General features: G+C 41.7%; 2 protein-coding genes across 2 annotated transcripts; one reads left to right on the top strand and one right to left on the bottom strand.

The window, feature by feature from the left end:
• Positions 1 to 485: 485 nt before the first annotated feature.
• Positions 486 to 8,196, bottom strand: foxo4 (forkhead box O4). The gene is made up of 3 exons (XM_069670328.1): positions 6,213 to 8,196; positions 4,091 to 5,632; positions 486 to 3,557 (listed from the first exon to the last, which is right to left on the bottom strand). Exons 1-2 carry the CDS (start codon positions 6,651 to 6,653, stop codon positions 4,103 to 4,105), a joined length of 1,971 nt encoding a protein of 656 aa, XP_069526429.1. The 5' UTR covers positions 6,654 to 8,196; the 3' UTR covers positions 486 to 3,557; positions 4,091 to 4,102.
• A 2,306-nt stretch (positions 8,197 to 10,502) lies between these two features.
• ubl3b (ubiquitin-like 3b) lies at positions 10,503 to 19,019 on the top strand. The gene is made up of 6 exons (XM_069669771.1): positions 10,503 to 10,644; positions 11,247 to 11,357; positions 14,677 to 14,785; positions 15,980 to 16,066; positions 17,364 to 17,441; positions 17,670 to 19,019. Exons 2-6 carry the CDS (start codon positions 11,331 to 11,333, stop codon positions 17,720 to 17,722), a joined length of 354 nt encoding a protein of 117 aa, XP_069525872.1. The 5' UTR covers positions 10,503 to 10,644; positions 11,247 to 11,330; the 3' UTR covers positions 17,723 to 19,019.
• Positions 19,020 to 22,057: the final 3,038 nt, after the last annotated feature.

Raw genomic sequence — 22,057 nt, 5'->3', positions numbered from 1 at the left:
TGCAGTTATGCAAGTATTATTTCAAGAAACAATGAACCCAAAACTGAGAGCACATGTTTGGAAGACAAACATGAATGATTTCATAGATATAGTTCAAATTTATATGATTTAATTTGTTTAATCTTGTATTACAGTACATTGAACGGTGTCTGCTTGTACTTGTAGCTCCAGGATTAGTGGTAGTGAGTGGCAGTACAACTGAACAACAGTGGCCCCTAGTGGCAAGACTGCTCACCTAAACACAGTCTGACGTCAGAGACAGTAAGCAACCAATTACATTTACATGAATGTACCTAAGATTTACTTTAGGTTGTTTTTTAGTAGTTCAAACAATCACAATTAAAGGCTTTACAGTCAAATCATCAATCAAAAGAACACAGTCAGTAGTATTTCTGCTTGTGTAAATGACTTGATTACCTCTTCCACCACTGCCTCTGAAAAAATCAGCTCACAAATGTTCTCACTATTAAATCAGACAAAGTGGGTTAAACAGTTTATTGAGTTTATTTCTGCTGAACTGTTTGTCATCTGTGGCTGACTTTACAATGAGTACAGAAAGAAAAAAAGACTGAAGGGGGGGAAAGAAATAAAGAAAAACTATCAACATTAATCAAAAAACCTTAAACATAATTGGCTTATGCACAACTCATCATTCCCTGTCCACCCTCCCCAATGGGATCATTAAAGTATAAAAAAAACCCACCCTTTGCCAAATACTAAAATGCTGTATCAAATGGGGCAATTTTAAATGTCAATACAAACATACAGGGGCTAACTGCTAGTCCAAGAAAAGTGAGGAGAACATATGTAGATAGCTGTAATTACATAGGGGGGGAAATACAAAGGAAGTTATAACAGCGGGGGTTGTTGTATAAACAACGTTCTAAAATAGTTACAAGTAATGATTTAGAGTAATAAGAAAAAAATCATGCAGATTCAACACGCTGGTCATCTGTTTCCAGATCTTCTCAAGTGACCAGTTGGGGGCGGGGGATCATATATATAAAAACATAAAAACAAAGAGGGGGAAGGACTGTTGATTGTGTGGTAACAGTCAACACCAAATCCAGATCATTGTGCTGTATACAGAAAACTCAAAAGGCCTGATATGCACCCATTTTGCATGATGGTGTACACCAGGGAACGTCACAAATGACATCTAGCACCATTCCAAACGAGAAAATAAAAACACATTTGTGGAAAAAAAGAGAGTGCTTTATACAAATCAGCGGCTAACATATTCACAAAGCTACAGTGAAATGATGAATATTAAGAGTTTAAACTGCAGGGATGTTATTCCTGACCATAAAAAGTCATTAAATACAAACAGGTAACACAATATTGTAAAGGGGGTAAGATGACAAAATAAAGTCCATCTTGTACGGAGAAACGTCATGCTATAGTGTTTTAAATATTGGCAGTCAAAGAAGGGAAAGGCTAGGACTGATGCATGGCTGCTGGAGAGTAGAGTAGAAAACAGGTCTCTAAAAAGGGAAGTCAAATCTGAGATCAACTCGACAGAAACGTCTCCAGGAAAACAAAATAGAAGAATTGGAGTTTTTTTGTTTCCAGTCTGCAGTAACAGAGAAAATGTGTGAAATAAATACAAACTTATTCGTCTTGAGATCTGATTACGTCCGAGCAGAATTAGTCTCCTCTTGTTTCTTTCTGAGCGACCCTGAGAGGTAACGGTTGTACGAGTCTCGTTTTGAGATGAGAATTCAGAGGCGTGTTGAGAAGCGGGATGATAAAAGAGATTTCCTTTAGTCGTGCCACATTTCAGTGCAGGTTTTTTTTACTTGGATGCACGATCAATGCAGGAACGACGAGGCAGATCATTTGGGAATTTCAATAAAATGGTCAAGTATAGATGCTCTTTGCCTTGCTCGTCTTACAAAAGTTTTGCGTTACAGGCGTCTTTTGCAAAGCGTATGTACACGGAGATTCTGTGTCAGGCCCAAGCGCTCCCTAAATGCCATGCAAATGCAAATATTAGTGTTCCTTTGGTTATGTAAAAAAATCTACATGCATCTCATCCTTTACAAAAATAAAAGTATAGAAAATTACCGTTAGAAATTATCTGAAAATTCTTCTTCCAATGTAAAAAAACATCACTTGTCATTAGTAATATATTCATATGTATTAATATCTAATTTATTACCTCCATCTAAATTGTATATTAAAACTATAATCAAATATATTCTTTTTTGTACTTGTCACACAGTGAATTAAGTTCTTGAACTGAATAATTTTAGTACTGAATATTTAAAGTGTGAGAGGATATTCTGATGTGAAGCACCCGAATCCCCCCACTAAACAAAATATCAGGAAAATGTTAAATATCAAAACCCTTCAAGAAGTGATTTTTTTTAATAAATTCCTTCAAGATTTCATTTAGTTGTCCTGAAAGGTCTGCATAGCGTGTCATCATGTACATGTGCAACATGTGCTTTACATGTTTTACAGGATTCAAACTCTTGTAATGAAATGGTTTAACCTAATGTGGATTATTCTCCGCGCTAGTTCGGGCTTCCTGTGTCGCAGGAAACCTAAGTGCTTTAAAAAACGCACAGGCTTGAAGAAAACATTTGACAGTGGAGGCATACTGCCGTCTGAGACGTGATAATACTTGGCCAACCAATCACCTGTTGGCAAATACATTAACCCTTGAATGCCCTGTGTATAAATTCACAAATCACATTTCTTCACTTGTTAGTTTAACTGCACATCAGGGATTAAAAAAACAACACACCCTCTAACTGACATCTACCTTAAACACCAAAAATGCCAAACTGCAAAAACATCCCCTCTTTAACTGTTGGATCACCAGATTTCATAGGGAGAAAAGCATCACTTTGTCTAAAGTGAGAAACCGAAAAATCGTACGTATAATCGTCCGATTGGGCAAGATGTGTAGCCGACGGTGAATCAAACATTTAATACCTCCAGTCATCCTGTCTCCATCTTCCTCCTGCTCGCAGCACGAAAAACAGTCATCAAAGTCTTCACCGACTCCTCAGATGAATCGTGTTTCTCTGTGCGGCTCGCTCAGACGATCACGCAGGGTTTGGTTGGGCAGTTCGTGCTCTGCAGGTGTTGATGGAAAACTGGCCACTTCTCCAAACACACACAGTCCTTTGAGTCTTCAATACCAAAGCCATCCAGTACCGTATATCCACCCTAAAGCTATTCAGGTGTAACATTACTAAATAAAAACTCCTGGCAGCGTGGAGTTAATGATTTGTCTTTTCACTCTGAAAACGTCACACATCATTAAAAGTCATCAGTTTGGATTAAAAAGAAAAAAATGCTAGCAGCCAAACTGTTTCGAGTGTTATTTTTTTTTTTTTACAAAAATGAAAAGGGAGATAAAAATGTGCATAGTAGCCTGAATCTCCTCCCTGTCCCTGCATGTCTTGGCACATGACATGGGTGAGGTCTGGTTTTGTCTTTACAGTCCGATAGAAGCATCGTATTCGAAAATAGATATCTTCAGCCAGCAGGGAGGAGGAATGCATCTGTCGTTCTGTGAGGTTATCTTGATTGGAGATTAGTTCCTACAGGACAGGATGATAAAAAGGTCACTTGTGATGTTAGCTCATACAGATTACTGTGCTTCAAACCATCAAAAACTTAACCACCTCAGTGAAATGAGGTCATTTATTTGCACCTGTAGATTAGCGACTGCAACTAACGTTTACATTTCAGTATCAATCGTTTGAATAATCATGGTTTGGTCTAAAATAGGCGACCAAAACCAAATATATTTCATTTACAAGGACTTTAATCAGATGAAATGAAGCAGATTGTCACGTTTAAGAAGCTGAAAATTGCACGTTTTGAGCGTCTTCCTTCCTAAATATCTAATAATAAATGATCAAAACAGTTGCAGGTTTAGTTTTTTGCAATCAACCAATCAGTTTAAGTTATTGTGCCAAAATGTAACGTTTCACCGTAAACTGAAACAAACATCTAAAGTGGTCACTTTGGGCTCTAGGAAACTTCTATCATCATTTTTGGACATTTTATAGCCTAAAAAATCCACACATAGCTCATAGATCAATTAATTCTGGAACAATCTTTATCATACCTGGCTGAGGGATTAGCTGGGCACCCAGCTGTGGGCGGAGCCCTGCGTGGTGGCCGGGCCTGGGTAGCCTTGGGCACCGGGCAGGATGGGGTCAAAGTTGAAGTCGATGCCGTCTCCGTCCATGAGGTCACTGTTGATGATGTAGTCCACGTCACAATCCAGGTTCTCCGTGAACATGTCTATGTCCAGGTCTGTGGGCAGGCGGTCCTGACCGGTCTGGAAGCAGGGCGGAACTCCGAACGGATTCATCCCCTGCAGACTCACGCTAGGATTGGCTGAGGCGACCGGCGCTCCGTGATGTGAGCCCACGGCCGGCCCCGCGCCATGCTGGGCTTTTAGGGCAGAGAGCTGCGACATACCGTCCTGAGACATACCTGAGAGGATCATCCCCAACCCCATCTGAGAGTGATGCTGGTGCTGCTGTGGCTGTGGTTGTTGCTGGTGCTGGTGCTGCTGCTGGTGCTGCTGCTGGTGGTGGAGGTGATGCTGCTGCGGCTGCATCTGAGCCTGCAGCGCCATGGGGGCCACTGTGTTCGGCTCTAGGCCTTTACCCATCAGCAGCTGGTTGGGTTTGGACCTGACGCCCACCACGGAGCTGCCCAGGCCCATCAGCCCCACCCCTCCAGGACTAGGCATAAGGGGGTCCACCTGGGTCATCATGACATCACTGGGTGGAGGGGAATCAGAGGTGAGCAGCGCCTCCAGGCTGGAGGGCACATGGGGGCTGTAATGGCCACTCCCACGAGAGGCGGAGGAGGACATGGGGTTGAAGAGGGAGTTGCTGAAGGTCGACGGCTCTTTGCTTCCGGGACCACACTGAGAGATGGAGGCCTGGGTCCCGGTGTGGGTGGGGGCCTGCGGGAGGCTGGATGGTTGCAGCTGATGAAAGGAGGAGAAGCTGGAGCCGCGGGGCAGCAGGGTGGAGGCGGAGGGCAGGGGAGTTGGAGGTGCTGGTGGGGCTGTACTGGGACTGGCTCCTCCCTGCGGTCCAGTCATCAAGGTGAGGCCGTCGATCAGATCCAGCTCCTCCATCAGGGTCTCGGTGAGGGTGGGGGTCAGACTGCTGGCTGCATATCTCCCCAGCAGAGAGTCCTCAGGCAGGTTATCGTCGTCCTCCTGTCCGGGAGCGATGGGGGACAGACGCCCGCTCAGCGTGCTGGCGTTTGAGCTTGTGCGCGGGCGGAAGGTGGTCCACATGTCGGTGTCGTCTAGGCTGCCACGGGACGACGGGCTGCTGTTCACCGCCCATTTGGGAAACTGTTGGGATGAATTAGGACTGTCTGCACCGCCTGAGCCTGTGCTGCCGTCAGCCCCTCCAGCACCCCCGAGACCGGCAGCTCCCGCCGCCTTCTTGGTCTGCTTGGCCCTCATGCGGCTCTTCAGCAGTTTGCTGCTGTTGTCCATGGAGGCAGCGCGACGGCGAGGAGCTTTCCCGGTCTTCCCTCCCTCCGGGTTGAGCATCCACCAGGAGCTCTTTCCTGTCGACTCATTGTGGACCCTCAGGAACTTGTTGTGGAGTGATAGATTATGGCGAATGGAATTCTGCAAAAAAGAGGGAAAAGGATGAAAAATGTGTTATGCAGATGGAGGGGGGGGGCTTCATTTCATTCATCACTGTACTATTTTTTTTATTTTTTTTAAAGGTGCTATATAAAATAAAAAATAAATAAAATTAAGTTATTATTATTATTATTATTATTATATTTTATTTATATTATTTACTTTCGCACTAAAGCCTTGTTCTGTTACACATTATTCTTTTTCAGACTTTCCTCTAATCTGCACTTTCTTTTGTAACGTATTGGATAATTCAGTCTATCTTACATGATTTTTCTTTATGTTTCTAAACATGGGTCCCAAGTAGGTGGAACTTTCTTTCTGTTTCTTTCTACCTACAAAACATATAACGTGATATACTTTAATGTTGGGAAAGATTCCTGTGGTTTCCTGGAAATTTCTTTTAAAATTTTGCCCAGTTCATAATATTTGGATGCTCATCTGCACAATCTTGCCTCTATGATGTAACAGGAATAGTAAAGCTATAAATCTGTACACCTGTGACTTAATTAGAGTCCACATTGTAAAAAGGTGCAGTAAAGATGAGCCCCACCCACTGACTCACCTTCCAGCCAGCTGAGCTGTTGCTGTCTCCTTTGTCTCTGAAGTAAGGCACTGTTTTCACCATCCACTCATAGATCTGCGCCAGGGTCAGCCTCTTCTCAGGTGAGTTTTCGATGGCCTGACTAATCAGATCTGCGTAGCTCTGATTCCCCCACGCGTTGCGCCGGGATGATCCTTTGCGGGGCGTCGCTCCGGCTCCGCCCACGCCGGCCGCGACCCCACCCTCTGCCGCTGCTGCAGCCTTCTCGGGCTCGGAGGTGATTTGCTGTGGCTCGGGCTTGTCCTCGTCCGCGGGCGGGGTCCCGGCGGCGGACTCGGAGCCATCCGCCCCCTCCGGTTTGACAGCCGAGATGTCCGGTCTCGGCAGGGGCCACGTGCAGGAGCGGGGTCTGCTCTGCGGCTCGAAATCTGGGTCAATCGGGGGCACCGACGACTCCTCCATGGCGGTCCTCTTAACTTCCACTCAATTCAAGAGATGAACCACTTAAAGCATCTACCTTTAAAATGTAGAGTTTACTTTGAGCAGATGATGCGTTAAGAACACTTCCTGGACAAAAACAATATGCTTCAGCCTCAGAGGGGGTGTAAACAGAGGGGCCTAGAAAAGAGACGTAATAATCTGGACACACCAATAGCCTCGGTTAATCCTCAGATTGGAGATTAGGGAACCCAAATAATCTCCTTAATAGTAACTATCATAAACCTTGCGATTTATATAGAATGAAGGAGGGCTGGGATGAGTGTCCCTTTGTTTGAATGAAATAAAAACAAAAGTGGCAGAGCTGCAATGAGCAACAAAACATCTGGGTCTACAGAGGTTTTTGCTCCCCTGAAAATCAATGACAAAGTCTTACAGGTATATGGATACAAAAAAATGCCATTCCTGTTAATTAAAACACTATTAAAATGTTGTTTGAAGGGCTAATGTTGTAAACAGTATTCTTGAAATTGTTTTGTAAATGTAACTTAATGTTTTAAGAATAGATCAAATTCAATTTCGTACCAAATTTGTCAATTCATACATACATTTTGTCATTCAAAAATAAAAATATGAAGCTACCAGGAGGGATTAGCTGGCTATAGTTACAAAGAGCTTCTGAGGACAGCCTCTGTCCGTCTCCACTTGTAAACAACGTGATGTCAAAGCTCTCCACGAGCCACAAAACCCCGACCAAAACTTTTTCTAAAAACCCAAAACAGTCGCAAACAAGTCCGATTAAATCACAGTCTAGTGTAAAAACGTACAACCGGTAATTACACCAGCAACGTGTTTGATCGCTTGAAAAATATTTTTAAAAAACAGCACTGAGACGTTGGCCGCCGCCGTCTTTTTGGCCTGTACGTGAACGCAGCTGTGAATTCACAACCAAATAAATCTCTAGCGATGAAAAAAGAAAGGGAGAGCAGATTCAGCTAAGGGTTAATTGTTGTTTACGTTAATACAAGCAGGGAGATAAGTAAGAAATGTGCTCAAGAAAAGTCCGTGCTTCAGGTCTGCACGATCCGCCACATTGCGGCCAGGCGCATGTCACCATCTGCCATGTTTCTCCACACTCCTGCCGCGGCACACGATGCTCGAAGAAGCGCTTATAAAACCGTTTCGACCGAGGCCCGGAGCCCAGCCGATCTTCTGCCCGCAGTCCCTGCAAACGAACTAGATGGCGAATTCCCGGCTGTTGGGAGAAGTTGGGTCGCCTCGGAAGTCTGTCGGCTCCCACTCGCCACACTTTGAAAACAGCACGATAGCCACCGTAACGTTAGCTGGTTAAGCTCCTGCTACTCCAGAGTTTACAATCCGTGAAAAAGTCCGTGAAATGTATCCGATAACTTCCTCCAAGTATTCGTTTTAATTCAGCGACGGCTTTTGTAAAATTTCCTGTCGTTGTGGCTGTTCAAATATCCACTCCTTGTGTATCTTTTTGACTTGTTTTGTTTTGTTTTGTTTTGACTCGAGGCGAAGACTCCCTTCTGACGTCTGTTTACCACTGTCAGGCAACGCGTTCTGCGCCTGCGCGAAGAGGATTTCTGGGAAACGGAGTCATTCATGTGATAGTACAGGCGTAAACAGTATTTGTAGGAGCAACATGTACCTGTAATGGGTCATTATGTAACAGTTTGAAAAGTGTGTTAAGTCCCCGTCACACTAAGTGCATTTAAGGTGGCCTATTACCGATAATTAGAACACGGATAATAATAGACTACAACTGAAACTACAAAACAACACATTGTTTTTTTATTTGTCTGCAATTTGAGAAATATTAATAATTTCCCTAATTTATATTTTATTTGCAATCCCAAGACCCAAGAAACAGCAGTTGTTGCTAATAAGCTTCCTGAAACGTGGATTTACCTGTATATACTGTCATCTCCAAATCGCTATTAAGCAAATAGTAAAAGTAAACCAAATAGTTTAAATAGACACACAGAGACCCAGTATTCAGTGGTGCATCCAGAATCTCTTGACTGGGTTGGCCTAGGGTATTGACTTATTCTGAGGTGACATGAAGCATAGTGAATAGAGGAGGTCTACAGTAACTGTATATCATAGTGCTAAATATAATGTTCATTCTTTTCCTGAATTCACAGTTCAACATAGTTACTCTCAGACAACATACTGCTGAATCAAAAAAATCTATGGTCATCTTTACTGTAAAACCACAGTTCAGAACAGAAACTCTGCACCACATGCTACAATAATGGATATTTTAACTGTTAAAATCTTTGTTCAAAACAGTAACACTTGAAAAACATTCTGTTTTGTCACAATTGATCTAATAATACTGTACTGTAAAGTCACACTACAATACAGGTATTTCACCACAGCACACTGCTAAATCACAGTGGCACAGATTATGTACCTGCCTGTGACATCACAGTTTGCAGGTATACAAGGAATTACATTTTATTATTTCTCACTTACACTCAGTTCCAAAAAATACTTTCATGACTATAGAGATAGTTACAGCTCAAACAAGTAAATAGATGTTGAACAAAGACAGGTAAAAAAAAAAAAAAAAAAACTATAATAATAATGTACATCCAAGTATGTGAGAGAAGCACATATTGCCTATAAACACATATGAACATACACCAGACAGACCGTGTCTGCAGTGCAATGACTGTTTGCTAAATATAGAATGATTTTAAGAGCTTACGCTATAAACATGATCTGTACAGTATATGCACGTATAGATAGTTTACAGTATATACAGTGTGCTTAAGATATTTGATTTACATAAATTAAGTCAGTGTGTTTGTGTAATTAAATGCTGCACTGTTTCTTGTTAGCTGAGTCATGACTGAGAACAGACTGGCTTCCTGTCTAACGCTGCTGTGTCTCCAGGTGTCCATGACTCACCTGAAGGCTCACGCTGGTGTGGGATCAACATCAGGAACCAGAGAGCATGTGCTGTCTGCAGGTAACCGTACTGAGTGAAGACTAGACCCACCACAGTACAACACTTTTTCATATTTTGATGAGCCTCGGTTTTGCACCTTTAGTCTTAATGCTGGTCAGTGTGTATGATAGGTGAGCTTGGCCTTGGATCTTAATCGTGGATGAAATGAAAGGTTTTAAGTCAAAATGTGATCAACTACAGGCTCAAGTTGGAGTGGCGAACACTCCCCTGTGTTTTGATTCATGATTAATTATACGAATGTTACATTTTATATTTTTTTATTTAAGTTTGCCTGCTTAAATATCCTGAAATATTTCATCCTTCTGATTCAATGAACCACTGTCACAGACAGTATTGCAAAAGCTTAGAATTTGATAACCCAGTTGAACAGGAAGTATTACCACATCCAAGGATTTAAGACATGTTGTCATGGTGATTATCTTTGTGACAAGACTGCAAACTTGATCAGCTGATGAATACCTGTATCACCATTCAACTATGGAGCTGATATATATATTGTTTTTATTAAGTATTATATAAGGAATGAACACTCATTGTTACTACTATAGTTTAACATAATGACGATGATGTGATTCTAAAGTTTAAAAAAAGAATAATAATGTTATCTATCTGCTTTTATTTATTTGACAAGGCATGACATGATTTCGGCAATTACTCTGAAATGTAACCTTTCACAGACTAGCTTTAAGTCTTAACAAATGAGAAAGACATTAAACTGGTAACCACGTTTGAAACTGAATGCTGTACATTAAGCAGACGTTTTTTAAACATGTTTATTTTGTTGATAAAGTATCAGAGCTGCGCTTACCAGCTTTGTACTACAACTCCCAGAGGAACTTGCGGTTGTTCGCTGTGTTTACAACCAGCTGACATCCGGCGTCTTCCCGTCCATTAGCCACCGATACCCACAGGCAACGATATCAATCTGTACTCGATATTTTCCTCATCAAAACTCCCCCCGCTGATTCGTCAACTCAACTGAATGCAAGATTTTATCATATTCATCAGATGCAGGTAAGGTCGACAGGACAAACAGTTGCACGGCCACCTAGCCCGCAGCTAACCAGCGATAGCAGGATTGGCTAACACATCAGCTCGAGCTAACGTTAGCAAAAGCCTTATCTATTCGCAGGGCTCAGCTTCGACATTTGTCAGGATGTAGATCGGTGCTAGTTTCGATGCAAGGGCTAGATACTTCTTCCTGCTATTTCACAACATTTACTGTTTTATGACTAGAATTCAGCTTATTAGGAACAATGGTTGAATCTAGCAATTTTAACAGACGTTAGCCTGCTAGCCTTATTAACTTATCGTTAACTGTTAGAACCTGGAGAGACTTACGCTATCAAGCTCGCTCGCCGTTGCCGTAGCCAGACAAGCTAAGTTTGTTATTTTAATTAGCTTGGTCGTAGTGAAGTGAGCCTGTTTGATCACTACTTCTAACATTTAAGGTACATAATCAATCATGTGCATGTTTGACGTTTGATTGACAATGTTATGATGCTAGCTGTAACCTCAGCGACATGTTAGCTCGCAGGATAATGGATTATGTGCAGTGCAGTTATGGTGCCAGGCTGTGGGAAGCAGCCTCACAGTGTTTGTGTTGTTTGTGTCAGGGCTCTGGCCCCGTCTCCAGCAGCTGAAGCACGCCAGTCCTGTCCTCTCTGATCCACGTCCACGGCCTTCACACTTCCTGAGCCATGACCACCCAGAGGGATCTTGATATGGTGAGTGACGGTTTGCCACCTTTTCTGAAGTCATTTTCCAACAGCAACTCTAAGCTAATAAGGTGTTAATCCCTGTTTGCTGATGGGTGTTCTCTGCATTGTAGTCTGTTACAACTATTGCTGCTGGGTGATAGATGAGTTATATTTCTGATAAGCATGGTGATAACATTACATTAATGTTTACCCAAGTCAAAATAATTCAGGGTTTGATGATGAGGGTAGGAGGGGGGAGTCATGGATTAGCCACAGTCCACAAACACTTAGCTGGGACAGTGACTGCTGTTCCTGTGAACACCATCTGTCTAATCTCAGTTAAAACGTTGCCCTACTTTCCTTTCAAGGTTTAGACGCCAATTGATTGTGCCCTCTTAATAAATCCTGGCCATAGTCCTCCCCCCACCAAAGGAATGGACAACACTCATTTAGAAACAGATCATAAAGGATAGTAGAAGTCATACCTGGCTGACTCACTTGCAAATAACTGTGTAGTAAAATTTCACAAAAAAGCTAGCAAACCTTTTATTTGTTAAGTTGCTGCTTGATGCAGATATTTCATATTTGCTAGATATGACCTCACAATGTGGAGCTTGGCTTTATTTTATATAATTGTAGTTCAAATTGTTTCAGGTTTTGAGCAGTTGGTTGGACAAACTTTTTTGTAGACCTCACCTTTGCTTCTCGGAAATGTTTAAATATTTAAAAACAGTTCTTAAACCAAACATTCCCCTATTTGAGAAAACAATTACCAGAGTATTCTCCATATTGACAGAAATGTTGCATTACTAGTTGCATGCTATGAAACACAAGGACCTTTGTATTTGTAGCACACATTCTTCGAGTCAGAATATTAAAGAGATAAATATTTAATTATAAAAATCAAGGGTTTTATCTTTAACACCAACATCAGGTGAAAGCCCTCAGCAAGGTAGAGAGGGATTTAATGGATCATCTCTCTTGGCAGCTACCCCAGAGCATAAGCTTGTGGTTGGTTTAATGTTTTTAGGATACCTGACCAACATGAAGACTGGATAAGCCTACAGTAGCTCAGTTAACCCTCAAAACAGGTGATTCACAGTTTTGAAGGATTTAATGTCTTTCTTTGGACAGGAGCTCCTCGCTGAATGCTGCGATGTGAAACCAAGCGGATTTGACTTTGTTTTTATATTGTTGGGATGAAAGGGATGGGGACGGGGATGGGGACAAAGCCTGTTAATGATGACATGGGTATGTAACCCCACATTGAGGTTATTCAGTTCAAAGGGGGGGAGGGCACGGCAGAGGACCACCAAGGGAGGACTGTATTTGTAAACAGATCAGAGAGTGGGGCTGTCCCTCCCTGACGTCACACCTCGTGGTTAAGTCTCTTTGTTCTCTCCTCTGTGATTTGTGAACCAAAGAAAGTTCATGTGCCACCTTTTTAAGAGGGGCAAATGTGGGGGGGCTGGGAATTAATCCCATCTGTCAATTCTGACTCCAGAGTAGAGATGAACTGATAGAAAGATTTAGATGGGATGTTTCATTTACACACAAAGTAATTTTTGGGAGTAGTTATGTGATTGGTTGGAGGTGATGGATTAATGGATTAATAAGGAACAGTACTTGCTGCAGCATAAATTAAATGACTGAGGTCCAAAATGGATCAATAATTCAGTTCAGAGCGATATTTCAATCCTTACTGCGACCTGATGATATACAGTGTGACAAGTTGATGAATTAAATTAAATTGAATTAAACTGAAAATCAGCATCAGTGTTGAGAGTTATGCATGCACACTGCCTTAAACCCGTTTATTAAAAGTACATCACAGATTTCAGAAATTGTTATATTAGAATAAAAATAAAACAACTGAACATGAGGATAAGAAATAAAAAATGTTTACCAGGAATATTATATTTCCATACTAATACACACAGTCAAGTATTTCTCATTATTTATTATAATCATTACTTACTCATAAAATGTACAAGTATGCTGCTGCTGCTGCTGCTGCTGCTGCTGCTGCTATTAACTACATCCCACACTTTCCCTGTAATTTATTTAATTGCCTTTGTATCTTTTTTATATTTTCATCACCTCTGAATATTTTTATTCTTTCTCTTTTTATTTGTACTTATTTCTGCCCTTGTGCTGCTGCAACAAACAAATATTCTTTTAGATATCAATAAAGTAAATCTTATCTCATTTGGTCTCTTCCATACACTAACAGTGAATGACTTTATCATGATAGGGCAGGTTGGATGGTCAACCATACCCGCCATCATAGAGCCTATGAGCTTGTTGGTACAGTATTTTAGATGGGTGGGATGTCCATCCCCGTGTCCAGGCAGTAGTATTGTCTGTTTAAATACATTCTTGGGATGAGGCCGATGTGCAGCAGGCACTATTCTTGTCATCAGCGAAGTCTGCTGCTCCATCTTCAGCTGTTTGATCTGAAGCTTTCCACTGTTTGCTTCCAAAAACTGTGACTGTATTAATTATCCTGCACATTATTTTCTCTAATTATTTGGTGTATAAAATGTATTTAATTTTCTCTCCAAAAGTCAACATTAGATATTTCTCATTAGACAAAGAAAAGCAGCAAATCATGCTAATTGAGACGCTAGAACCAGGTGTATTGTTTGGAAATTTCTACATGAAAAATTTATGACAATTATCAGAATAGTCCCAGTTTTATGTTAATCATTTAATCATTCACTGGTGTCAGCGCTCCTACAGCGTGGTGTTGTGCCGCTGCTGGTGTTAGTGTGATTTTTAGGCCTTTAAGGCATTTTGGACAAGAAACAGTTTTTTTTAACAGATTGGTTTGTGTAGCTGCCTAGAGGATAAAATGTGGAGGAAGCCCCGCTGTGAAAGACCCTCCCTCACACATATGCACAGTCCCCCTCGGGGCTACGCACTGGCCATGTAAATTTAATAACATGGCCCAGAGCTGTCTGGGACACCTGGGGTTATCGCATTAGGCCGACAGCCCGGAGAGGCGCTCGCAGCGCCCTGAAACTAAAGGGCCAGTGTTCCCCCCTCAGCCCCACCCTTATCTGTTGTCGTCTCTGGCAACAGGGGCTCACTTCAGTGTAAGCCCTCAGTGAATGAAGTCGCCCAGTCAAAGGGTGGAGATCTGCTGTGGATAAATCTAATTAGACTGGAATGCCCATCTCTTCACAGCCCTCTGAAGGTCACCTCATGTCTGAGGAGGTTAGAGGAAGTGGAGGGATTCCTCCACAACTAATTAAGACCAACTTTAATGGAGGTTTGGTGTTTGTGTTGGCGGAGGCGACGTTTCTACGGACTGACAATAATCTGTTTTTGTTTGTCGTTGTAGGTGCACCTGCGCCTCATCCTGGTCAGTGGGAAAACGCAAGACTTCACTTTCTCCCCGAATGACTCGGCCACAGACATCGCAAAGCACGTGTTTGAGAACTGGCCCGCAGGTACGTTTGAATACTGAGCAGTTTATTTTTGGTTTGTTTCTGTATTTCACAGATGTTATTTTATCACAACGTTTTTATTGGGTGCTTCTGCATTTAGTTCATATGAATAATGGTACCATTAAATGTAATATTCATCTGATATCAATAATTAACTAGTTTGTGTTAAGCTACCAGATGGGTACTAAAAGTATTATCATGTATTATCTGTGAAAGGAGAGTCAGTCAGTTCAGTAAATGGAAGATGTTTAATTCGCCTCACTTTCGTAGCTTTTGGCTGAGTGATTTTTCTGTCTTGCAATTTAGTTTTAAATTAAATGTGCAGAAATGCGTAATTCTTTTAGAATTCAAGCATTATTAAAAACGTTTTTCTCTCCCTCCACTGAGCACCTTACATACACCTTGGCCTCTCCGTATTGGTCCATAAGTAAGAAAAAATTGCAATATTTGAAATCATATAGGAAACTATGCCAGAGGTACAGCTCATTCAAAGTTTAAAGTTGTTTTTTAACTGTAAAAATTTGCTCATTTTGTATCTTGATTGAAATCAATTTTTAAAACAAACAAATCAAAGTGATTTTGAGTCAAGATTTTAATTTATTTTGTGTTAAAGTAACAATCTTGAACTTTTTCATTTGAATAAATGTGTGTTAAGTCACTATCTATCACCAAATGAGTTCACATGATGGTGATTGAGCCTATGGCCCACTGATGAAAGCCTTTGCATTTGCAGTATATCGTATTTTTATGGACTGGGTGTCTGTGGCGACTTTCACAGAAAAATCACAAGTGGCGCCCAGTTAGTGACGCGTTTTCCATCAGCCAGCAGTGGTTGGTCTGTCAGAGAGGGTAGGTGGAGCTAAGTGGCTGCACTTCCAGTTTTTGTAAGCATTGCGAGGAAACGGTAATCTACTCTGGCTGAAGAAAATATCGTTAACTACAGATACAACTTCAAAAACACAATCCAAAGAAAAAGAAACAAACGAAAGCGAGGAAAATCAAGAGTTAGAACCATGACAAAAAGAGCCAGACGTAGACGTCTCTCGCAATTACTGATTATTGCCAGTGGGAGGCACTCAAGATCACTATGAGCTGTAATTATACACTGATATTAAGTTTTAGCACTATATAGCTATCATTAGTCATGTTTGGGTGGACCATAGTAAGTGATGCACTTGTTTGTCTTCTCTGCGACAGGATGGGAGGAGGAGAGAGTGAGCAGTCCCAGCATACTGCGCCTCATCTTCCAGGGACGCTTCCTTCATGGCAACGTTACCCTGGGAGGTAAGATCATCTCTGCACACAGACACCAACATACACCCACCAGCCACTTCAGTACAACATCACCTTTAACTACGGCCTCAGTAATAAACATCATTAAATTTACGCACTTCTGACTCTCAACAAAACAAAAGTCAACAAAAACTAAACTTGATAAAAGCAGAATCCATGGCAGTGCTGTTGTATTGAACTGCATTAGATTGTACAGGTGTACCTAATGAAGTGGCCGGTAAGTGTATGGTCTTACCACAGTCTATGCCAACTTCATGTATACATGTTGATAAAAACACTTCAGTAGACAAACAGATAACATCTGCATTTGTACATTTATACCCGCACGGCCATCAGACGAACGGCCCACAATGCTATAACACTGCTGCATGTACAGCTGCAGGACTGGAGGAAATAAAGTGATCAATAAATAGAAGAGTAAATGCTGAATGGAGAAAGTCTAAATTGCACTGGAGCACTGACTGCACTCACAGAGCTTCACTCCAGGCACAAAATCACGACTTAATCAGCATCACATTTTCAGGACATGACAAAAGGAACACATCTGTTGTCATGGTGACAGGTGCAAGTGGAGTCAATTATTTCCTTTCACCTCAGTCTTCTTATTCTTACAGTTAACAGATGAGCAGCCTAGTGTATGCAGAAAATAAATGAAAGGGTAAATGTAATATTTTTAAACCTGGGATCTATTTTTTTTACAAACCTCTGAGATGCGGCAGTAAGAAGAAGATAGAGTTAGAAAGAGGAGTTTGTTGTAGCTCATCTGGAATAATGTGCGCCTGTGTGCGGCAACAACAGGCACTGATAGTGGACAAATTATAATCAGGCACATCTGACTGCAAAGGTTAGGTTGCTCCCATTGCAGCTCTATTTTTGTGCGGCTGCTGCAAACAAACAAACCTTTTTGTACTTGTTTGTGATGTGGATCCTAAAATACGTACAATTAGGGCCCATTTAAAAAAGAGGAAATCGAATCATCGGCCCAAAAGTGGGCCAGCGATTCGTGAACAAACAACTTTTTGTCAAACAAACAGTCTTTTCTGAAGCTGCTTTCAGACGGAAATTTGTTAGTGAAATGAAGGTGGGACAGGAAGTAGTTTGGGTAGGGTTTAATGTGAGCAGAAGCAAATGTGTCATAGATCTGAACAGGAAAGTCTGACTCCTTCATAACAGGCTTCATATTGTGGGTCGCTGTACTATAACTGTGAAATGTGATTGGCCGATAAAGGATCATACCGTGAATATAATATCATAGCTAAAAACCAATGAATGATTTCTTTGTTTGAAGCTCTAAAGCTGCCTCCCGGCCGAACCACCGTCATGCACCTGGTTGCCAGAGAGACTCTTCCAGAGCCCAACTCCCATGGTGAGCATCTTTCTTTTTATCACTACAATTACTGTTAGAATAACATCAAACTTATGTAGTGGGTCAAAATTAAGTTATTTTATAGATCATTCTCATGCTCTGCTATTTTTATTACCTTCACTTTCACTTCTGAACATTAGAAACTCAGTAGAGCGATTTGTGCTTTCTTCATGTTGCAGCTGCTCGAGTTTATCTCACCTCTGCGTCTCTGCGGTTCTGTGTTTGCAGGTCAAAGGAACAGAGAAAAAACCACAGAGAGCAACTGCTGTCTCCTCTTGTAAAGCAACACAAGTTCCCCCTTACACAAACACACACACACGCACACATATACACACTCAGAACACACAGACACATATAATACACGTGTAACATACAACCCGTTCTCTCCTGCCTGTCATCCTGTCAGCTCTGGATTTGGATTAAATCACAGGAAATCCGGTTTGGGTGTCGCCCGCTTTGGTTGAACACCTAACTGAGGCTTTTTTTGTGCCAATGTTTTGACTTCTTGCCCCAAAACTTTTGAGTGTCTCGGCAGAATTTGCAGTTATTCCTTTTTTTATTTGAAGATCATGACGTTAAGCAGAACCTGCGCTCCCTCACGGACATGTTTGCTCCTGGACACGTTTTACGTGCTGTCAGGAACTCGTCGCTCTTCATGGACACAGAATTGTTAAAAAGGATATGTGGGCTATTACCCTTCCCTACTAAGTCACATGGATGTTTCCCCAGGTCTTACTGAATGGTGTTAACCCTCTCTGCACTTAACCAGTTTGTTAATTCAGAAGTGTTTACTGTGTTTCATCCTCATCTTCCTTTCCCCTAAGGCTTTTGTTTTGTTGTTTTTGGTCGGAGGAACTGACCTTAATTCTCTTACGTGGTAGAAAACGTGCCATCGTCCTCATGAGACGGAATCTGCCTCTCACTGACTGAACTGTTCGGTCTGTATCACCGGTGGCGTTTGTGCCATGACCTTAAAGGCTGTTTGTTCCTGGAAACTGGACCAATAGAGAAAGGACTTTTATTTTGGAGGAGCTGCATAAACACCTGAGGGGACGTGCAGAGTTCACGAGAAACAGGAACAGACTCCCAGCGAGGTGTGTAAAGATGGAGTCAGAGGATTCGGCGGATTAATCATGCGTCTCCGGCTTTGACTTTAAAGGACTAGACTGTCGGATGTTCCCTCACAAAGGGAGGAAACACGGCAGGCCAGTTAAACGCAGACAGGAGGAGCGGCTGAAGATGAGAGGGAGGAGCGTTGTCGCTGTGAGACCCCCCTACTGGACACTGAGGAGGAGGCAGCGGGAGAGTCTCTCCCGCTCGGATGGAGAAGTGAAAAGGAAAAATTTGGGCGGTGTTTCACCTCCTTTTTCATTTGGATGCTGTCTTTACTTCTTGTTTGCCTTTTATTGTGGAATTCAGTAATATCATTAATATTGAAATATAAATATATCGATTTGTATCTTGTGTATAGGTATTTGTTGAATTTTAGTGTGGGTGAGTTTGTGTATGAGTGTGTCTGAGGGTGTGTGATGCACGTGGCATACTGAATGAGGACTAGTGAGGGCATGTGGTCTTAAACAGAGTTGGTGCACTGGGAGTGTTGACGGGCTGCGGTTTCTCCAGAAACAGTCGGAAACCTTTTGATTCCTTCCATTGAGTGTCCTTTGTGTTTATGTCAATCAATGTCACTGCTATGAAGTTTAGCTCAGTATGAATAAATGTAAAAAACTAAAATACAATGTGGTCTACATAAAAGCTTGTATTATAAATTAATAAATCTTTAATAAGGCAACTTCTTCTGATTCATTTCAATGTTTCTCACATGGCAGCAAAAGATGGAGGATATGGATAGATTTACAACTAAGGATTGACCGAATTTTAGTCCTAAAATTGTCAGAATATAAAAAGTCTCCCAGAGGTCAAGGACATGCAGTCCAAAACACAAATAGATTTAATTCGCCGTCATTAAGAACTCAATACAAAGCCTTTATTCAGAGAGAGGGGACAGTGGATCGTGTCGGAAGCAGGGGAGGAGAGAGAGGGGATGACAGGCGGCAGAGGGCAGAGGGGGGAGTTAGACCCGGGGCCCCTGTATTTGGGACGTGTGATTTAACTCCTGAGCTAAACCAGCGCCCCAGGTCTTTTTACTTTTAATAATCAGTATGTAATCAAAATAGTTACTGATTTTTTGTCAACTAACTAATTGATTAACGAATATATCCAACTGTCGTGTATATTCACAGAGTACAATAGATTCCACAGTTGACCCTTTTTGTAGTTAATATAGCCTAAATCAAAAACCATAACCGGTGATACTTAAGTAACAATGTGAGATAAACTTCACGAAGGGAAACAATATGTTTTAGCAAAAATATACTTAGTTTTGTTTTCTTTTATTTACTCTTTATTTTACTCGTTTTGTCGGTGGATTAAATCTTCCAGACATATGAAACAATCAATTTTGAGTGATAATTACGGTAACGTTTGACACAATAAAGTTACAATTATCCCACTCAAATGTCATAAAATTGGATCTAACCTACTGCCCCTTTATTGAACAAAACAGAATCTGAACATTTTCAGAACATTTGTGGACTACAGGTTCCTCCTCTCTGAGCACGTGCTCTGGAGCCCTGCTGTAAATGAACTGTGGTAGCTTTGTTGTCACAAATCCTCTCCTACATGTCTTAACATAATTCTGAAGGTAAACACAGAGAGACTCGAGTGGCGGACTTTGCACTGAGGATCAAACTTTTATATGAAGTAAGAAGAGACGTTTTCACGCTTGTCAGAACAGCTGGTGGATCCTGCCTCGTCTCTCCTGTTTGCTCTGCTACTACTTGAAACGATTGTAGTTCTTACTCTGCATTCACACGCTCCTCCATTGGTCCTGTTCCCCAAGTTGTAGAGTCGTTCTTCTGACTTTGGTGTGTTCATGAGCTTTACGTTGCCTTAAAATTCACATTAAACCATGTTACAAATTATGTACTAACTAAAAATCGATATGCAATACATGAATTAAACAAAAGCTTTGCCCATCAAACCAACATTAGCTTCTGCCTGTCAAGCTTCTGCCTAATATGATGTCAAGTCTGTCGACTCATTAAGTCATGTTCCCATATTTTCTCAGATTTGGTTGTTCCGACTTGATGAAGCCTTCACAAAAACATTCCCTGTCGTAACTAATTCTGAAGCATAATGAATGCAGTGTTAGACCATCCTTCAGAAGCTTTTTTAGCTCCTATTATAATGTAGCTACCCTCCCAGCCGAAGGGGAACCTTGGAGGTTATAATGTACGTTGATTCATCAGAAAGTTTTTGTACACATGAGCCAATGCAGCTTCAGTTACTGATTAAAAACTTGTGACAGCTTAAAAAGTCTGACAGTGAAGTCTAAATTTGAACATCTCCTTTCCCACTCTGTTATTATCATGAAATCCTCGACACACAACAAACACACAGCTTCAACCAGGGTGTCCTCCACCGTGTTGTCGTTTTGTTTTGTCTTATACTGTGTGAACTGTGGCCGGCCAACAGTGTTCCTATTAGACTGTATTGAAGGGGAACTTTTGACACTTGTCCCAGTGTAAACACACTTCTAACTGTGACACAGCAGACAAACTAAAAACATTCTTATGTTAATATTTAAGAGCTTTCAGCCACGCCCCGTGTCCTTTTATCACAGGTTGGAAGTTGCTCAGTTGTGATGTAGATTATGTATTTGTTACCACACGACTGAAGTACTGAGTTTTAGTTACATGACAGCAGGTTGCACCCTGCACGCAGTTTTATCTCTTCACCTCTGGGTGGCGGCATTCCTCTGAGGCCTAAAGAGTGAGGCTGATGGAGTGGATGGATGTGTTGGCATTTATTAATATTCTTGTTGTGCATTGATCAATGTGACAGTAGCACAATAAGTAAATAATTTGTTAACGACTTTTTCAAATGAGCCTCCAGTTATTCACAGATTGAAGCACCTGACAGAGACATATTAAAAACACAGTAGCTACACATGAGAACAGTCTGGACATCTGACAACGTGAATGAACCTGAAAGAGTGTTTCTGTTGCTCTAATTGGGTCATAATTTCTGTGTTGAGTTGATTCTCAGCAGCTTTCCTCCCGTCTCCTCAGGAATCTGCTCCTGACGTGTAGCTGCAAGAAGTCCAGGTTTCCAGTTTACACTGGCAGAGTACGTTAGGAAAAGAGCAGTCAACCCACATCATTCTCAACATACTCTTCACACAAACCTGCGTTTGTGTTGAAACCACTTGTCATGCAATATCTCCCTTCATTTTCCACAATTTACTGGAAAGTCACGTCTAAACAGCAGCTGACTACAGAGGTGATCAGCAGTTTGCATGAGTGTCCGGGGAGGCCGTCTGTTGAAATCTTTGCTACTTAAGTCCACCTCTGTCAGAGCTGCCGCAGGATGGATTACTTTTCTGCGGTCGACATGATTCAAAGCACGCGTGTAGCCAGTTTGTTGAATGTGCTGCGGTCCAACTAGCATCCCTGGAGAGACGTCTTCACTCTCAGACGAGCCACCATGTAATGCAGATACAGAGATGAACTCCCACTGCATGCGGGAGCAGGACGTCCCACCGTTTAGAGAAA

Source organism: Semicossyphus pulcher, unplaced genomic scaffold (genome assembly GCF_022749685.1).
Source record: "Semicossyphus pulcher isolate SPU_LCO1_2020_fin unplaced genomic scaffold, fSemPul1.0.p SCAF_2, whole genome shotgun sequence".
NCBI classification, from domain to species: domain Eukaryota; kingdom Metazoa; phylum Chordata; class Actinopteri; order Labriformes; family Labridae; genus Semicossyphus; species Semicossyphus pulcher.
This window is presented reverse-complemented; position numbering and strand designations above follow the sequence as displayed.

Excerpts from the sequence above, each read along its gene's own strand:
- ubl3b (XM_069669771.1), top strand. The coding sequence starts at position 11,331 with ATGACCACCCAGAGGGATCTTGATATG. Across the intron at positions 11,358-14,676 it reads CCCAGAGGGATCTTGATATG|GTGCACCTGCGCCTCATCCT; the intron begins GTGAGTGACGGT and ends TTGTCGTTGTAG. Across the intron at positions 16,067-17,363 it reads TGGCAACGTTACCCTGGGAG|CTCTAAAGCTGCCTCCCGGC; the intron begins GTAAGATCATCT and ends CTTTGTTTGAAG.
- foxo4 (XM_069670328.1), bottom strand. The coding sequence starts at position 6,653 with ATGGAGGAGTCGTCGGTGCCCCCGATTGACCCAGATTTCGAGCCGCAG. Across the intron at positions 5,633-6,212 it reads ACAGCTCAGCTGGCTGGAAG|AATTCCATTCGCCATAATCT; the intron begins GTGAGTCAGTGG and ends TCTTTTTTGCAG.